Here is a 15251-nt window from a genome sequence, read left to right as displayed (position 1 = left end):
CTTTAGCAAGAGACTGCCAAAGGGCTCTCTGATCTATTTATCCAGTTTATGGTGACATAACTGGAAGAAACTTTTAACTTTTTCCATTCTTTGCTGGATATTTTCTGATTTAATGAGTGTTTCGTAGATATGGGGAACTTCAATTACTGCAAAACAAAACACACAATTGCAAGAAAAAGTGATTTAATCCTTAATCAGTTTGATCTCTCGTTATAAATACACTCTATCAACAGACACATTTTGCCCTCCAAGCTCCTCCTGTACTATCCTTAATTTGAATGTCTCACCCTCGTCCCATTACATATAAAATACTGATCCAAAGGAGTATTTTTCCAAGTTAGTTCCCACAATGTCCTCTCAGCAGAGAGCAATCCATTCAACTGCTGGACACCTTCTGTTGCACAGAGGTTCAGAAGCAAAATAAATGTCTTTAGTAGGAAAGGAAACTTCACACCTGTCACAGCACCACTGGTACTGCCAGCAGTTTCAGTTCTGTCATTTCACAGCAGCACAAATGTCGATCCTACCCTTGCTGTTGCTGTGGCACAACATAATGACAGCAGTTTTGAAAGGTTTACATGAACCGTCTGAGATGGCAGAGATCTCCTGTAAGCCATTTCGTACTTAACATCGAGTACAAATTTGCTTGACGTTACACATCATCAAACCCATTTACTGAAGTGATTTCTTCAAGCTCTACATCTCAACAGTGAATAGCAAAGACACTACATGCAGCAGCAAGGTCAGCCTACATGAGGAGACTCTAAGAGAGGAAAAATAAACGAAGAGGCAAGTATCAAAATGTTAATCTCAAAACAGAAAAAATAAAATAAAATCCCGTTCCATCCGAAAAGGAAACCAAATTGACTGGAGTCCTCGGCTTGGTACGAGACAAATCCTGCTGCAGCGAGGCACAGCTGTACAGACACTGCACTGCACAGTTGTAAAATAGAGGTGGAAATGGACCTGTTTATCAGAAACAAAAGATTGGCAAGCAATCTCTTTACAGGGTGCCCAACCGGTGTAAGAGAAAATGATCTAATGAGTGTGTTACGGTAACAAATTTCAGATTCAAATAAACTTAAGGTAATTTATAAAGTACACCAAGACAGATGGTCTCTCACTGCAGACATCCTCTTTAAATTCCTTAGTCCTGGCTTACACATAAACTGATCCTGCATACTGCCTGCTGGTGTGTTTTCTTGAGGAAGTGCAGCAGACTGAGAAGACAAAGAGCACGAAGCACTGCAAAACCATCCACAGAACAGCCAGCCAGAAGGTGCGCAGCACACAGGATGACCAACGAGCTTCTAAGCTTGTCTGCTTCCTTCTGCTGAACCATCTGATGAGACTGTCTAGGCACTGATGGCACCTTGGCCTCCGCCACTGTTGGGTCTGCACTGACATGTTGCGTTTCCTGGAGTCCAAATATGAAGCTGATTGGTTGGAGATGGCTGAAATTGGACAGTCTCTTCTGGACTTTAAAGACACATCACAGCTCACAGATCAGTCTATACTTAAGCAATGGTAAACAAGCACTGCTGAAGCCTGCTTCACTTGGCCTTACTAGCAGAATTTGAAGAAATTGTATTAATAACTGTTAAAAAAATCTGGTTTGCAATAAGCTACATAATTATGAAAGCAAAGCTTATTGGAACAAATACAACACTGTGAAGTGTTATTAATTAAAAGACCTACAACCCTTCCAGACAGAAACGATGGAGGAATTCCCAGCAGAATGCCACACCATCCAGACGTGAAACTTCTGAGCCTCTGTCAAACATCTGGAAATGCTCCTGACTTGTATTCAAAATAAGAACGTATCTGGAGACTGTCTGAAATGGAAGGCTGTGCGAGATCCCAGGATAATCATTCCAACAGTCTGCAGGGCACTGAGTACCGTAATTAAACTACGAGGCATTTCCGACCTGTCCATGTTTAAATGTGGATAAATGTCTATTCAGCCAAGGAATACAAAATCTAAGTTGGATCATCACAGAGATGATATTTTGTAAAAATGTCCTTCACAGTAAGTCTGCAGGTACAAAGAATGATGCAAAGACCACCCTTCCCAGGGAGGCAGAGGAAATGTTTACCATCCAAGGACACGTCGGTTCAGGAAACTCTTCTGATGACACTTGGTTTTAAGTGAGAGGTTTGTTGCCCTGATCCCACTGCTACTCTGAATTAAAAACAAACAAATGAAAACAGCAGAGAGCCCATTCTGGCTGTGTGAACACAAAAATGACAGATCTCAATTTGAACGCAGCAAAAACTTATCTGCTTCACCAAATCCAAAAATACTGGCTACAGATCACACAACCTTAAACATCTCGGGTAACAAACTCAAAACAAGATGTCCGTTAGCACCAAAAACGTCAAGTGTTGCAGTTTTGGAGTTTGGTACTGGGCTCACTGAGGTGACTCAGTGATCTGCAGCCGTCAGGAAGCAGGATGAGCACAGCATTCAGCTTCAACGAGGAAGCAGCAGATCAAAGCTACCAAAGCGTACTTCATTTCAGCCTAAACCAAGAAGTCTGCAATGGTTGGAGTTGTATGAGTATACAAAAAATGTCAGCGGAAGTTATTACCATGCTTCCAGAGTCAGAACCTCTCCTTACAAGTCCTTCCTCCTCCCTCTAAGCAAAAGAAAGATGGGAATCCTTTGCTTTCCACCACTTTTTGCACTCTTAGACTGCAGGAGTGCACCCACAAATAATGCAGAAGTGTCTTTACTGAGAGAATTCCTTTAACAGATAGCACGCTCACCAGGGTCAATTCTAGCTTGCAAAGGAAAGGCTCACGTCCTCTCATGTCTGCCTTTGCATCCTCTTCTCCCTGTCTAACAAAAAAAAAAAAAAAAAACAACAACAAAAAAAACATTCCTACCTTGCAAAACGCCTGGACAAAATTTTCACTTCTCCTTCCTACTTAATCAATTCTTAAACTTAAAGACAGTAAGGCGAAAGTGGTAATGGACACAGACATTTTCACAGGGCCATTCTGATCTACGCTGTCCCCAGATAAATTTGATCCCCTACGCGCTTTCCACGTGTCTGAGTGTGATTTGTAAACTCTGAAGCTCTCAGGAAGGGCTCATCCGAAGCAGCGCTCAGAGGAAAGTACATTTTGGAGGGCAGTCCATCTTGCTCCAAAAGACAACATCCTCTGGCAATAGCTGAGTGGCTCATGTCAGATACTGCACGACCAGAAACATGATTACACAAGTCACAATCATTCCCCCAATCATCAAGTATTTATCTTGAAAGGCTCGCTTCTCAATCAGCCGCATCACTGTATTGGATAAGCCCAACGTGTTGGCAACATCCAGGATCTTCTTTTGAGTTCCCTACGAATACAAAGACAACAAAGAAACAATTACCTTAATGTCACAATCTTTATTCTATGAAATATTTTATCACAGATGGCACGTGAGTAATTCTTATCCCTCAGAAAACAATGTAACTTGCTCTAAGTCAACAGTGTAAGAGATGGCCGTGGGACCCTGGCAATGATGGTATGACTAATTCACAGACAAGAACAGGAAAGAGGTTAAAGACAGAAAGCAGTGCATCCAGACAGAAGCATCACAGACAGCAGCTCAGAGAAAATCACTCTGGAGCAATTAGACATTTTTCTGGTCTACTTTCAGACAGTCTACAAGCTTGAAGCTTCCTGACAACCTTTCTTGAAGAACTCCCCTCCTGCTAAAGTACAGTTTATCAGCAACTTTGAAAGGAGGTCCAGAAGCTTGTAACGCCAGCGGTGACGTGCAATGTAAAGGCGTATAAAAGTGCAATTAATGCAATTTCAAGAAATCCCTGCAGAGAAAAGCACTGCACAAGACTGCTAGCAGGCATACTGCAGACAGGTCCACATCTCAGTTCCGCTTCCCTGATGAAGCAGTTGGTATTATTAAGAATGCCTGTGGATCCCAAGAGTCACCGGATCAGCGCTAAGCACGTAGCAGAGCTGCTCAACTGGAAGCAGCAGGAAATGCCCCAAGAGTCAGCATGCAGAGCAGCACTAACACTGCCACTTTATTTAAGGGAAACTGTCCAAAGAAACCTGTACAGAACACAGGCCCACATATGTACACAGCTCAGAGCTGGACATCATCCTGTCTGGGAAGAAGGGAAAGAACTCATGGCTGCAGTCACAGTGGTGCAGGTAGGTGAAAAGCACCATCCTAGATAAGCTAGACAAGGGGAATTTAATTCTTCCAGGGGAGCCTTCACAACCCTCCTAGCACTAGTAACCTTATCCTTCTCTGCCTTTTCTTTCACCTCTGCTTCATGAGATGGTAACAGAACCCCTCTATCCACTACTCCTATGGTAGATGCAGCTACAATAAAACCTCTTGAATGGTTGATATACTTAATAATGTACTTAATAATATACTTAATACTTAACCCATCAAGTTTTTCTAGTAATTGACTTTGTATAAAAACAAATATCTATTCCATGTCAGTCAACAAACAACCTTAACCACGAAGCTATCCTTCATCTCTGAAAGACCCGAACTGTGCCTACAGTTCAGTACCTGCTTTTATCTGGCAAGACTGCCTTTAAAGCCAGTGGAACATCAGTCCATACAGTGTTATGAGGTGTGATTTGTCTGATGACAAGGAAGGATTTGTGTTAGCAATCAAAACTGCCTAAATCCTCTGGGAAATACATCCCAAAACAAAACAAAACAGCAGCAGTCATTGTTACCCCCATCATCAGATGAATACAACAGCGACAGGGATTCCCCTTCTCACAAATCCAGCTCTGTCCTCCTCAACACACACTTCTTATTATAAAGTTCCTTTTATACTTCTGAACTCTTAACCCAAAACTTAACATTGCTTCATTCTTCAAAGGAGAAGTTATTAGAAGACTTAAAGCAGTACAGCTTTCTTGAACAGTATTTGGGGGAAGACTTGCTGCTGATGTGTATCAGACTTACTATCTGCATTAGTAATTTTAAACACTTTCTCCCAGCACTGTGGTTGCTCTAAGTGATGTTTACCTGTAGCAAAAGATGAACTACCTGTGAGCTGAACATTGCTTTCCATTCTTCACTTGGGAAAAAATAAAACAAATAACAGAAGAAAACACAACATTCAGTGCTCCAGATACTGACTGTGTGATGACTGCTACCCCACCAGGTCACAAAAACAGATTTTGAGTATGTTCCTAGTAAAATGACAACATATCAAGATTTTAAACTTAGCTGAATTGGAGTTTACGTCTTTACCAGTGTTCTCAGCTTGAAGCAACGCACTGAAACAGATTTTTTTTACTTAGCCAGATCACCGCAAATGCAGAAACGTGGGGTCTTTTTGGTAAAAAATGATGCCCCCACCTTTAATGTCACTCTCTGGTCCCTCAGCCCCTGGAGAATGTTGGTCCCACTGCCAATAAGATCATCCATGCCACGATGGGCATTCTGCAGGGATTCATTAAACTGTAATGTTTCGTCGATCGGTATGGTGGTGTCAGAGTCCTGTAGGGGAAATGCAGGGTCTTGGTTACCTGGCCTACTCACACTCACAGATCCAGAAAGAGAACAAACAGAAACAAACAGCCCTTGACAGGACTGGAGGGATTACGTTTTAAACAGTTTTTTATAGGGATGTTAAAGCAATATTAGTATTTGAGTGAGAAAACGTGGTTTATAGAAGCCTACAGGAATCCAGTCAAAAGACAATTCGCTGTTCAACTAAAATTAGATTCCAGAAGATTAAAGAACAAATTAAAAATAGAGATTGTTCATAATCTCTTTGTGACACAAACAAAAATGGGTATTACAACAGAGAACATAAAAACTATCAGAAGGGATTAAACACAGGAGTCATTTGATCATTGCAAGTGGAAGATTTTCGAAAGACAGCAGCACATTTCTAATGACAAAAGGCCTGTAAAGCAAAGCCTAGGAGATGGCATTCCATCAACTTGTATCTATAAGATGCAATCTCTGATACTAAGGGCAAACAGAGTCATCAGCCCAGTTCCCTGAAGGCCGAACTCGCTCACCAAGGAAGGCCTTATCTAAACAAAATAAAACATCCAGAGAAGACGCATTATCTCAAGCATTTAAAGATTTAAGTATAAATCTTTAAATGGAAGTAACTGGAATAAAATTGTATAGTCTGGGTTGCACAAGAGATCAGAAGATGTCATTGCTTTTCTGTCTTCCAAAGCCTTCTGGTTTATCCTTCTTTGGGCACCACCCCACTGAGAGTCAAGATAAAAGTTCACAACTCCCACACTGCTTCACGAACAGGAATCATGGCACTGGCGAGAGTTCAGTGTGGAAACAATGTTTTACCTGCTTACATGAACGCAGAGCAGCAAGAACTGCTTAAATATGTAATTAATGTTTGGGGGCAGAAGACAGCTAATGCTCTACATCTGACAGTCAGCTGTAGGTTATATGCATGTGAAAACACCGAACTTGCAGTGATTACTGTAGGGAAAAAAAATTAACACAGGAATGACAGGCATAATCCAGAGCTGGATGTCTGCTCCAGTGTGTGTTCTGCTTATAAAGTCTGAAAGAACAAAGGATAAAAGAGCTGTTCACAGCTGCAAGGTCAAAATTGCTGGATGAAGAAGACTCCAGATGGCAGACACAACTCTGACCAAAAGCTAATAAGGCACAAAGGTTAAAAAAAAATATGTTATCTTGCAGGAATCTGCGAGGCAGAAACACTTGGATTTGCATGTGAATGGCTGTTCCTTCAGATATTTATTAAACTTCAAATCAGATGAGTTTCATTTCCTGTGCGAGGAGTTTGCAGTTGATTTTCATTTACACACAAGGCAGCAAGAAAACTGTCTAGGTAGATTTTTGTTCACAGAACCCTAGGATGGTTTGGGTTAGAAGGGCTCTTAACAATCACCTCGTTCCTGCCCTGGGACACAAACCTCTGCATCAGGTTGCCCAAAGCACCATCCAGCCTGGCCTCCTGTTTGCTGCTCATAGGGACACAAGATGGCAGCATATTTTTCATTTGCTGTTTGTGTTTTTCTCCAGAACTGTTCAAGGAAAGGCTTTAAAGGTAAAGCCCACATCTATCTTTGAATCAAGCAAAACATTCAGAACACTGTTAGAGCTTTCAAAAGCCATTATGCATTTTGCAGTGCATTTAGGATGCTTTCACACTCAGCTGACATATAAATAGCTGGTAAATGTCTAACCAAAATAGGTAGGCCAATAGCTCACAGACAAATCCTTTTCTTATCACAGGGACATTTGACAGAAATCCAAGGAAAACGTATACTTTGGTACCTACCTCATTCCAGCTTCTGGAATTGCTACAGAAAACCAGGTAGAGCTGCACTGGAGCAGCAATTTCTGCACTCTTTCACAACTGCCTCTCATCAGGCCAACTTCCTTCATCAAAGACTTGTACTTTCTCATGAATTTTTACTCCTTTCTATATTCCATTCACACCACCACACAGCAGTCATCCAACAGTCAAGCACAGGCCTTGTCTGAAACTTCTCTGAAAGAAAACGGCCTCTAGGACAGAGAGATCCAAAATACAGAATATTTACATTAGTGGTGAATGTTCGTGCCAGCAACTCCTCCCGCTGCCGTTCTTGCTGCTCCCGGATGTAACGACGATGCTGGAAGTTCCTCAGCGCTGTCTGCAGGTGCTGAACATCATACTTCAGCTGGTCGACTCGGCTAGACGAGATCAACAACAGGAAGACATTCCCAGGGATAAAAATACCAACCTCACGTTGCGTTTTTTAATGAAGCATCATAAATTAACAGCAACAAATACTAAAAATGATGGACTCTAAAAGATAAAGGATGTTTGATGTTAGGCTTCTCTTCCAAACTTAGATCTTCTGTGCCTCATTGTTGTTTTTTTTTAGTGAAAAGGTGATTATTTAACTGCAGGCTACAGATAGAAAGTGAAGCAGAATTCTTGAGCTATTTTATACATCTTCTCCTACACTAAGCCTCTTCAAACTGATTATACATACATACATATGTACATACTGTTCATTTAACAAAGATTTGAACAGTTTCTATTTTGTGACCCATTCATATAAAAGATTTAGCTTTCAAGTTTCATTAATTAACGCCGTGTTCTTAAGTTTCAGTTTTTACAAAAGGAACCTAAAAGCCAGAGGGCAACACGGCAGACATCTCCACTGGGGTAAAACAAATCATGTCCAGAGCTCCACTGCTTCCAATTAAATGTTCAATGACTACAAGGAAAACCAAGATGACTGTTTCAGATACCAACCTTTATCATAAAGGTGATAGGAAATCCCCTCCTAGTACCTACAGAGGTATTCTGGGACTAAACATTAACAGAACATTCTGAATGGAAAGCTGTCTAATAGCCTGTGGTCCAATTGCCTGCACAAACCAGTGCTCATTTCAGAAACCTTATTTTAGTCACCAACATCTTGGAAAAGGGTCCAGAACAACAGCAACTTAAGTGATTTTAGTCCTTACCTCCACAAATACCATTAAAACAAATGCTATACAGAGTAGAAATGCCTTTAAGAATCCAAGTGTGATGTTCAACTCATCTCAGAACAGAGCCATGAGTCTGGCTCCATCACCAGACTGCAGTTAGGTGCAGGAAAGTGATTTTGCCTCTGTCCTTCAGTTCTGTTACAGCTGAGCAGAGATTTAAGTTGCACAGCAGAAAAGTTTCACTCTAATGAAAAAGTGAAGGGCTTCAATAAACTTAATGAAAATAATTAGACTACTCCATTATTGTAGCAAAGCAAGTGAACTCACAGTTTAGCATTCTGTCGTTTATTGGGAGGTTCTTTGCTGGACAGGATTTCCAAACGTTCCAAGTTGCTGAATACTTTGTCTATTCTTGCCTGAATCTCATTTTCTACTACTGCAAAGAAATAAAAAAAGATTAACTAAAAGCTCGACAAGTCATGAAAAGCCACTTCTTTAGGTTGAGACTCCTGCCTTCCACCCCTCCTCTGTGAAGGGAACAGGGAAAACCCCTGCTCTTCTCAAATATGCAACCATATTTCCCTATCACCTCCGTATATTAGGACTTACAAGTTGCTACATTCCCCTCCGTGGCCCCTTCCTGTTCTCTTACCAGGGTTTGCTCACAAGAGCTAACAGCCAAGATGGTTTTCAAAAAAATTAAAGTTATGAAAAACATTAACAAAGAATTGCATTATCCACACCTACAGCATGGGAAGAAGAAAGACAGAAAATGGCAGACTGGACAAACAGCCCTGAAAAACAAGCCCAAATCAGGGCTGGGGAGCCCTCACAGGTGGGACAGTAAGACTTAATAACAATTGTCTCTGTAATCATCTGCTTTGCCATTGCTTCTGACAATCAGTGTGAAGAAATAGCAGAGAGATGAGAGATCAAAATGCAGACTCAAATACTTGAACTGTTGCAAGGTGGGAAAGGCAAACAAGGAAAAAGAAGACTCACAGGCTTTCAGTTACTGTCATCACTGTAAAGCAAAACCTGCTTGAGCCAAGACTGCCTTTGTTTTAAAATCACTTTTTCTACCAGTGTCACAATCCAGCATTCTACAATTTATGGGGAGACCTCAAATCATCTGACGTTCCTGTGCATAATAATGGAGAACTGAAAGGCTGAGAGTGTGCAGCCTCCAGAGAACGTCCACACACAGAGCATCAGAGGACACTGAGGCACCATCCTGTCTGTGCAGCCAGTTCAAATCTCAGAACGCCATGCTCAGTCCTAGAATACATAATTTTCAAATTGCACAGGCACCATTTGTTCTTAGTTTACATTTAGGCTAAGTCTTAAGAGACACAGTTTATTCTTATTTTTTGGTTTTAGACTAAAAAGGTATAGAGAAAAGCATTATTTATCTACTGCTACTTACTCCACAGCATCTCAGGACTTTCTAAAGAATTCCAGTCAGCAGAACCAGAAAGGAAACTGCACATTAAACCCCTTCTGTTTGCATTTTGATCTCACACAAAGAGGAACAAAGGCAAGTATATAAACATTACTCAACCAAATTGTCCAAATTCATATTTCCATCATTTACTACAGCTAAACTTAACAAAAGGGAAAAAAAAAAAAAAAGAAAAAAAAAAAACAGGAAAGAGCAGAGAATTGCTTTAGCTAGTCCAAACAACTATTTTACTTTAGTTTATATTACTTGGTCATCTTATGTTTTTTCAGAGCAAGAAGGGATTCTTTGCCCAAAGCTGAGGAAGAAAAGCTGCAAAAGAAGCTTTGATCACCTGACTCTTTTTCCACCTCTTCAGCCAAGAGATAATTCCTTAAACCCAATAAATTATCAAATATACAATAATACCTAGAGCATATATCTGTATTTTTCTATAGTAAACAGTATGTTTACTTATAGACTGTTTAAGATGATACACAACTCTATTTCTTGAAATCTTATCTCTTGCCTCAAGTACTCTGGACCTGATGCAAGTCTCTACAGGACACTGATGCAAGAAGGAGTTCATATCAGAGAGTCACAGAGTGGTATTGGTTGGAAGAGGCCCCTAGGATCATCTAGTTCCAACCCCTGCCATAGGCAGGGACCTCCCTCTAGACCAGGCTGCTCAAAGCCCACCCAACCTGGCTTTGAATGCTTTGAGGAAGGGAGCATCCACAACCTCACTGGGCAACCTGTTCCAGAGTCTCACCGCCCTCACAGTAAAGAATTTCTTCATAGGCTAAATCTACTCTCTTTCCGCTTAAAGCCATTTCCCCTCATCCTGTCACATACCTTTCTAAAAAGTCCCTCCCCAGCTTTCCTGTAGGCCACTTTACGCACTGCAAGGCCACTAAAAGGTCCCCCTGGAGCCTTCTCTCCTCCAGGCTGAAAAAGCCCCAGCTCTCTCAGCCTGTCCTCACAGGGGAGCTGCTGCAGCCCTCTGGTCATCTTTGTGGTCCTCCTCTGGACCTGCTCCAACAGCTCCATGTCCTTCTTGTGTTGGGGGCCCCAGGACTGGATGCAGTACTGCAGGTGGGGTCTCACAAGAGCAGAGCAGAAGGCAGAATCACCTCCCTTGTCCTGCTGATCAAATTCTCCTGATGCAACCCAGGACACGATTGGTCTTCTGGGCTGCAAGCCCACACTACTGGCTCACGTTGAGTCTTTCATCAACTGACAGCCCCAAATCCTTCTTCTCAGGGCTGCTCTCAAGCCATTCTCCGTCCAGCTTGTATCTATGCTTGGAATTTTCCCAACCCAGGTGCAGGACCTTGCACTTGGCCTTCATGAGGTTGGCATGGACCCAACTCTGAAGCCAGTCTATGTTCCTCTGGATGGCACCCCTTCCCTCCACTGTGTCAACTTCATCACTCAGCTTGGTGTCACCTGCAAACCTGCAGAGGCTGCACTCAATCCCACTGTCCATGTTGCCTATGTTAAATGGCACCAGTCCCAACACCAATCCCTGAGGAATGCCACTTGTCACCAATCTCCACTGCGCTGCACACAAATCTCTGAGTGCAGCCATCCATCTAATTCCTTATCCAGGTGGTCCATCCACCAAATCATTTTTTGTTCAATTTTGGAATCAGGATGTCATGCAGGGCAGTGTCAAATGCTTTGCACAGGTCTGGGTAGATGATGTCAGTTGCTCTTTCTTTATTCACTGACGCTGTAACCGTAGCAAAAAGCCACCAAGTTTGTTTTGCCAAACATTATTTGCTCTTGATGAAGCCATGCTGGTTACCACTAATGACCCTCACCTTTATTTTCCATGTGCCTTATTAGGGCCTTCAGGAAGATCTGCTCCATGATCTTGCCAGGCACACAGGTGAGACTGACTGTCTTGTAGTCAGTAGGTCCCAGGTGCAGGACCTTGCACTTGGCCTTCACGAGGTTGGCATGGACCCAAGCCTTACTCATACTGCTTAAATTCCTGCATATCAAATGATAATATTTTTCCAGAAAAACTGGACTAAAAATCTTTCTGAGATGTCTGCCAATTAGTGGATGCTTAAGGAACAGAAAAATAACAGGGCTGATATACAGTGCGATTATTCAGCTTCTGAGCTAACAAAATAGCTTTATGATGGCTGAATTTGCAACTCTTTCCACATTACATGCTTATTATACTTCCCTATATGCAGCAATTTGATTCTTTTTATCTGTTTTTATTGTATGCCTCTACAGCACACTTTGACAATGAGTTCCAAAACCTCTCAGAAAGAAAAACACTCAGCATTGCCACATTAAGACACTTGTAGAAGCATTTACAGTAAACACTACTTCTCTATTCAAGAATTACCAAAGGAATTTGAAGACAATTATTGTTCTGTATTCTCCACCCTTTCCTACAAAGCATCACCTTAATCAAGTCACACAGTGAAACAGTTTTAATGCATTCCACATCATCAGTTGATCAGAGTGACTGAATGATCGTATGTTTAATTGCAGAGCACACAAGGTTAGAAGTGCACATGGCATCAAATCAGCACCAGAGTGGGACTTTTCTCTCTTATTAAATACTTACAGTGTACAGAATCTTTGTCTGAAGTCTCCAGACGTCCCATGTATGACTGGACCTCATGAACTTGTCTATGAAAAGACAGAGTAAAGAAAGAGAAGTCAGTTAATACCCATAAAATGAAATCATTTCTCAATACCTCAATCTTCAGATTTTATTACTATCAGAACATAACAGGAACTGGATACATGTTACTCAGTGCAGACAATCCATGACTATAAAAACCCAACAAATTTCTTCAGTTTGAAGACAGCTGTGCCTTCACTTAACATGTACCTACAAGTTTCAGTTTAAAACTAAAATCACGGTGAAAGGGCTTCTTTTCTTTCAAGAATCCCAATCCAATTATAGCTCCCTTTTTTTATTCAGAACCCGAAATGAGATTCTCTCTTATGACACACACCCGACATGCTGAAAGCCTTGTAAGGCCTCCACCTACCCCAATAATCAAGAAGAAAAGTGATCAGATACAAAGGAGGAGCTCACAAATATCGAGTACAGCAGAAGGAAGGTCTGACTGGTAGAAAAGTTGGTACAGAGGAAACCACTGCAGTGTATGTAAGTCTATGTGTGCACCTACATACATCATCTTTAGGGCTCTGCAAGTACCCATTTGTACACAGGCAGTGTCACTCCTTAAAGAAAACAGCAGCACTGCTGAAGGATCAGAGCAGAACTACACAGATTATGGGAAGTACAGAAAAGCTTTTATGCAAAAAATGAGTTTTCTCTCTGCACTGATGATTATTATCTGTGAGGAGATACCCTAAAGCATAAGTGACCCAAAATAAGGTGAGTAAAGAATAACTTTCACTGTCTCTTTGAATATACAAATTTACAGAGGACAAAATGGAAACTGAAACAAGGCAGAATTATTGCCCTTATCAACACGGGCATTTCTAGATCAACAGGATTTTCAGCTCTTCCCTGTGAGGTCTCTCTAGATCATTATTTAATAAGAACTATTAACACAGATAACAGACTGGCACTTTTGGACTAACTGCATCCTCTGACCTGCTTCCCATGAGCTACTTCATACAAAATCATAGAATCATTAAGGTTGCAAAAGATCTCTAAGATATCTAGTCCAACAGTCCACATATCACCAATACTGTCCACTAAACTGCATCCCAAAGTACCACATTTCAACTTTGCTCAAACACCTCCAGAGGTGGTGACACCACCACCTCCCCAGGCACCCTGTGCATCACCACTTTTTCTGAGAAGAAATCTTTACTAATTTCCATCCTGAACCTCCACTGGCACAACTCCAGGCCATTCCCTCTCATCTGATCACTGTCATCTGGGAGTAGAGAAAGACCCTCACCTTGCCACAACCTCCTTTCAAGCACTTCTGGAAAGATATAAGGTCTCCTCTGAGCATTCTCTTCTCCAAACTGAACCAACCCACCTCCCTCAGCTGCTCCACTTCACAGCTTCACTGTCTTTCACACCAAGAATCACATTTGCTGCCTTCCTTGTGATTTGCAATTTTCACACTGCTTAAGCCTCATCCTGCAGCAAAATCATAGAATCACAGAACAGGCTGGGCTGAAAAGGACCACAATGACCATCTCATTTCAACCCCCCTGCTGTGTGCAGGTCGCCAACCAGCAGCCCAGGCTGCCCAGAGCCACATCCAGCCTGGCCTTGAATGCCTGCAGGGATGGGGGCATCCACAGCCTCCTTGGGCAACCTGTGCCAGTGCCTCACCACCTTGTGTGTGAAAAACTTCCTCCTAATATCCAACCTAAACCTCCCTGTCTCACTTTAAAACCATTCCCCCTTGTCCTATCCCCCTCCACCCTCACAAATCGCCATACCCCCTCCTGTTTATAAGCTCCCTTCAAGTACTGGAAGGCCGCAGTGAGATCTCCCTGAAGTTTTCTCTAAGCTAAACAAGCCCAGCTCCCCCAGCCTTTCCCCATAGGAGAGGTGCTCCAGCCCTCTGATCACCGTATTGCCCTCCTCTGGCCCCGCTCCAAGAGCTCCACATCCATCCTGTGCTGGGGACCCCCGGCTTGGATGCAGTACTTTAGATATCTACAAACACATTTCACGCCATCTATCATGCATTTTCTAAAATAGTCTAAGTGCCATCTGCTAGCCTACACGAAAGTCCCCAGCCTTAAAAATTTAAGTAAATGTATGTAAAATACATTTAAGCACATTAAACGCGATATAATAACTTTCTCAGCGAACATCTGTGATCCCTTTCACTAAAACCTAAAGGCCTGGTGCCGGACCGACGTGGCTAAAGGGACGTCGGAACTTTGGACAGACAACCGGCCACCCCAGAGCTGCAGGATCCGCTTCGTTCTGCGACAAAACTCGCTCCTGGCGGCACAGCACCGGCCTGGCACGGCGCTCTGCCCGGACCGAGCTTTTCGCTGCTCGAAGCAGCTCTCCCCACTCCCATCAAGCAAACCACAGAGGCTGCGGTTCCTCCCCCCAGCACCACGGGCTCGAGGCAGCCTCAGCCGCTCCGCACAGCCCGGCCCACCCCGGCCCGGCGCCACACACACTTGTTGGTTTGATGGTACAGCCCCTCCATCTCCGCGGCGTACCCCGCTCCCCTCTGAGGGACACGTCGCCTCCACTTCCGCCTAACGCAACTTCCGCTTCCGCACCACGCAACTTCCGTTTACGCCGGCCGAGGCCCCACCAGGCCTCGGCACTGCGCCTGCGCCGCCGCGGGGGGGCGCGTTTCCCTCAGCTGATGAGTAGAGCGCATCTTCAGTCACAGAACGGCTGGGGTTGGAAGGGACCTCAAGGATCACGGAGCCCCAACCCCC

General features: G+C 42.9%; 1 protein-coding gene across 4 annotated transcripts; it reads right to left on the bottom strand.

The window, feature by feature from the left end:
- Positions 1-3187: 3187 nt before the first annotated feature.
- GOSR2 (golgi SNAP receptor complex member 2) lies at positions 3188-15010 on the bottom strand (the record flags this gene model as incomplete). Of its 4 annotated transcripts, XM_079547083.1 has the most annotated exons (6): positions 3188-3349; positions 5351-5491; positions 7549-7681; positions 8759-8867; positions 12463-12527; positions 14982-15010. In XM_079547083.1, 6 exons carry the CDS (start codon positions 15008-15010, stop codon positions 3188-3190), a joined length of 639 nt encoding a protein of 212 aa, XP_079403209.1. The 4 variants fall into 4 exon arrangements, with proteins under 4 accessions (XP_079403209.1, XP_079403211.1, XP_079403212.1 ...); XM_079547085.1 differs by lacking the exon at positions 14982-15010 and having other exon boundaries at positions 8759-8864; positions 12463-12520; XM_079547086.1 differs by lacking the exons at positions 5351-5491; positions 14982-15010 and having other exon boundaries at positions 8759-8864; positions 12463-12520.
- Positions 15011-15251: the final 241 nt, after the last annotated feature.

Source organism: Tetrao urogallus (assembly GCF_951394365.1).
Source record: "Tetrao urogallus genome assembly, chromosome: 26".
In the NCBI taxonomy this organism is placed as follows: Eukaryota; Metazoa; Chordata; class Aves; order Galliformes; family Phasianidae; genus Tetrao; species Tetrao urogallus.
Note: the sequence above shows the minus strand (reverse complement) of the source record. Positions and strands in the feature narration are given on the sequence as shown.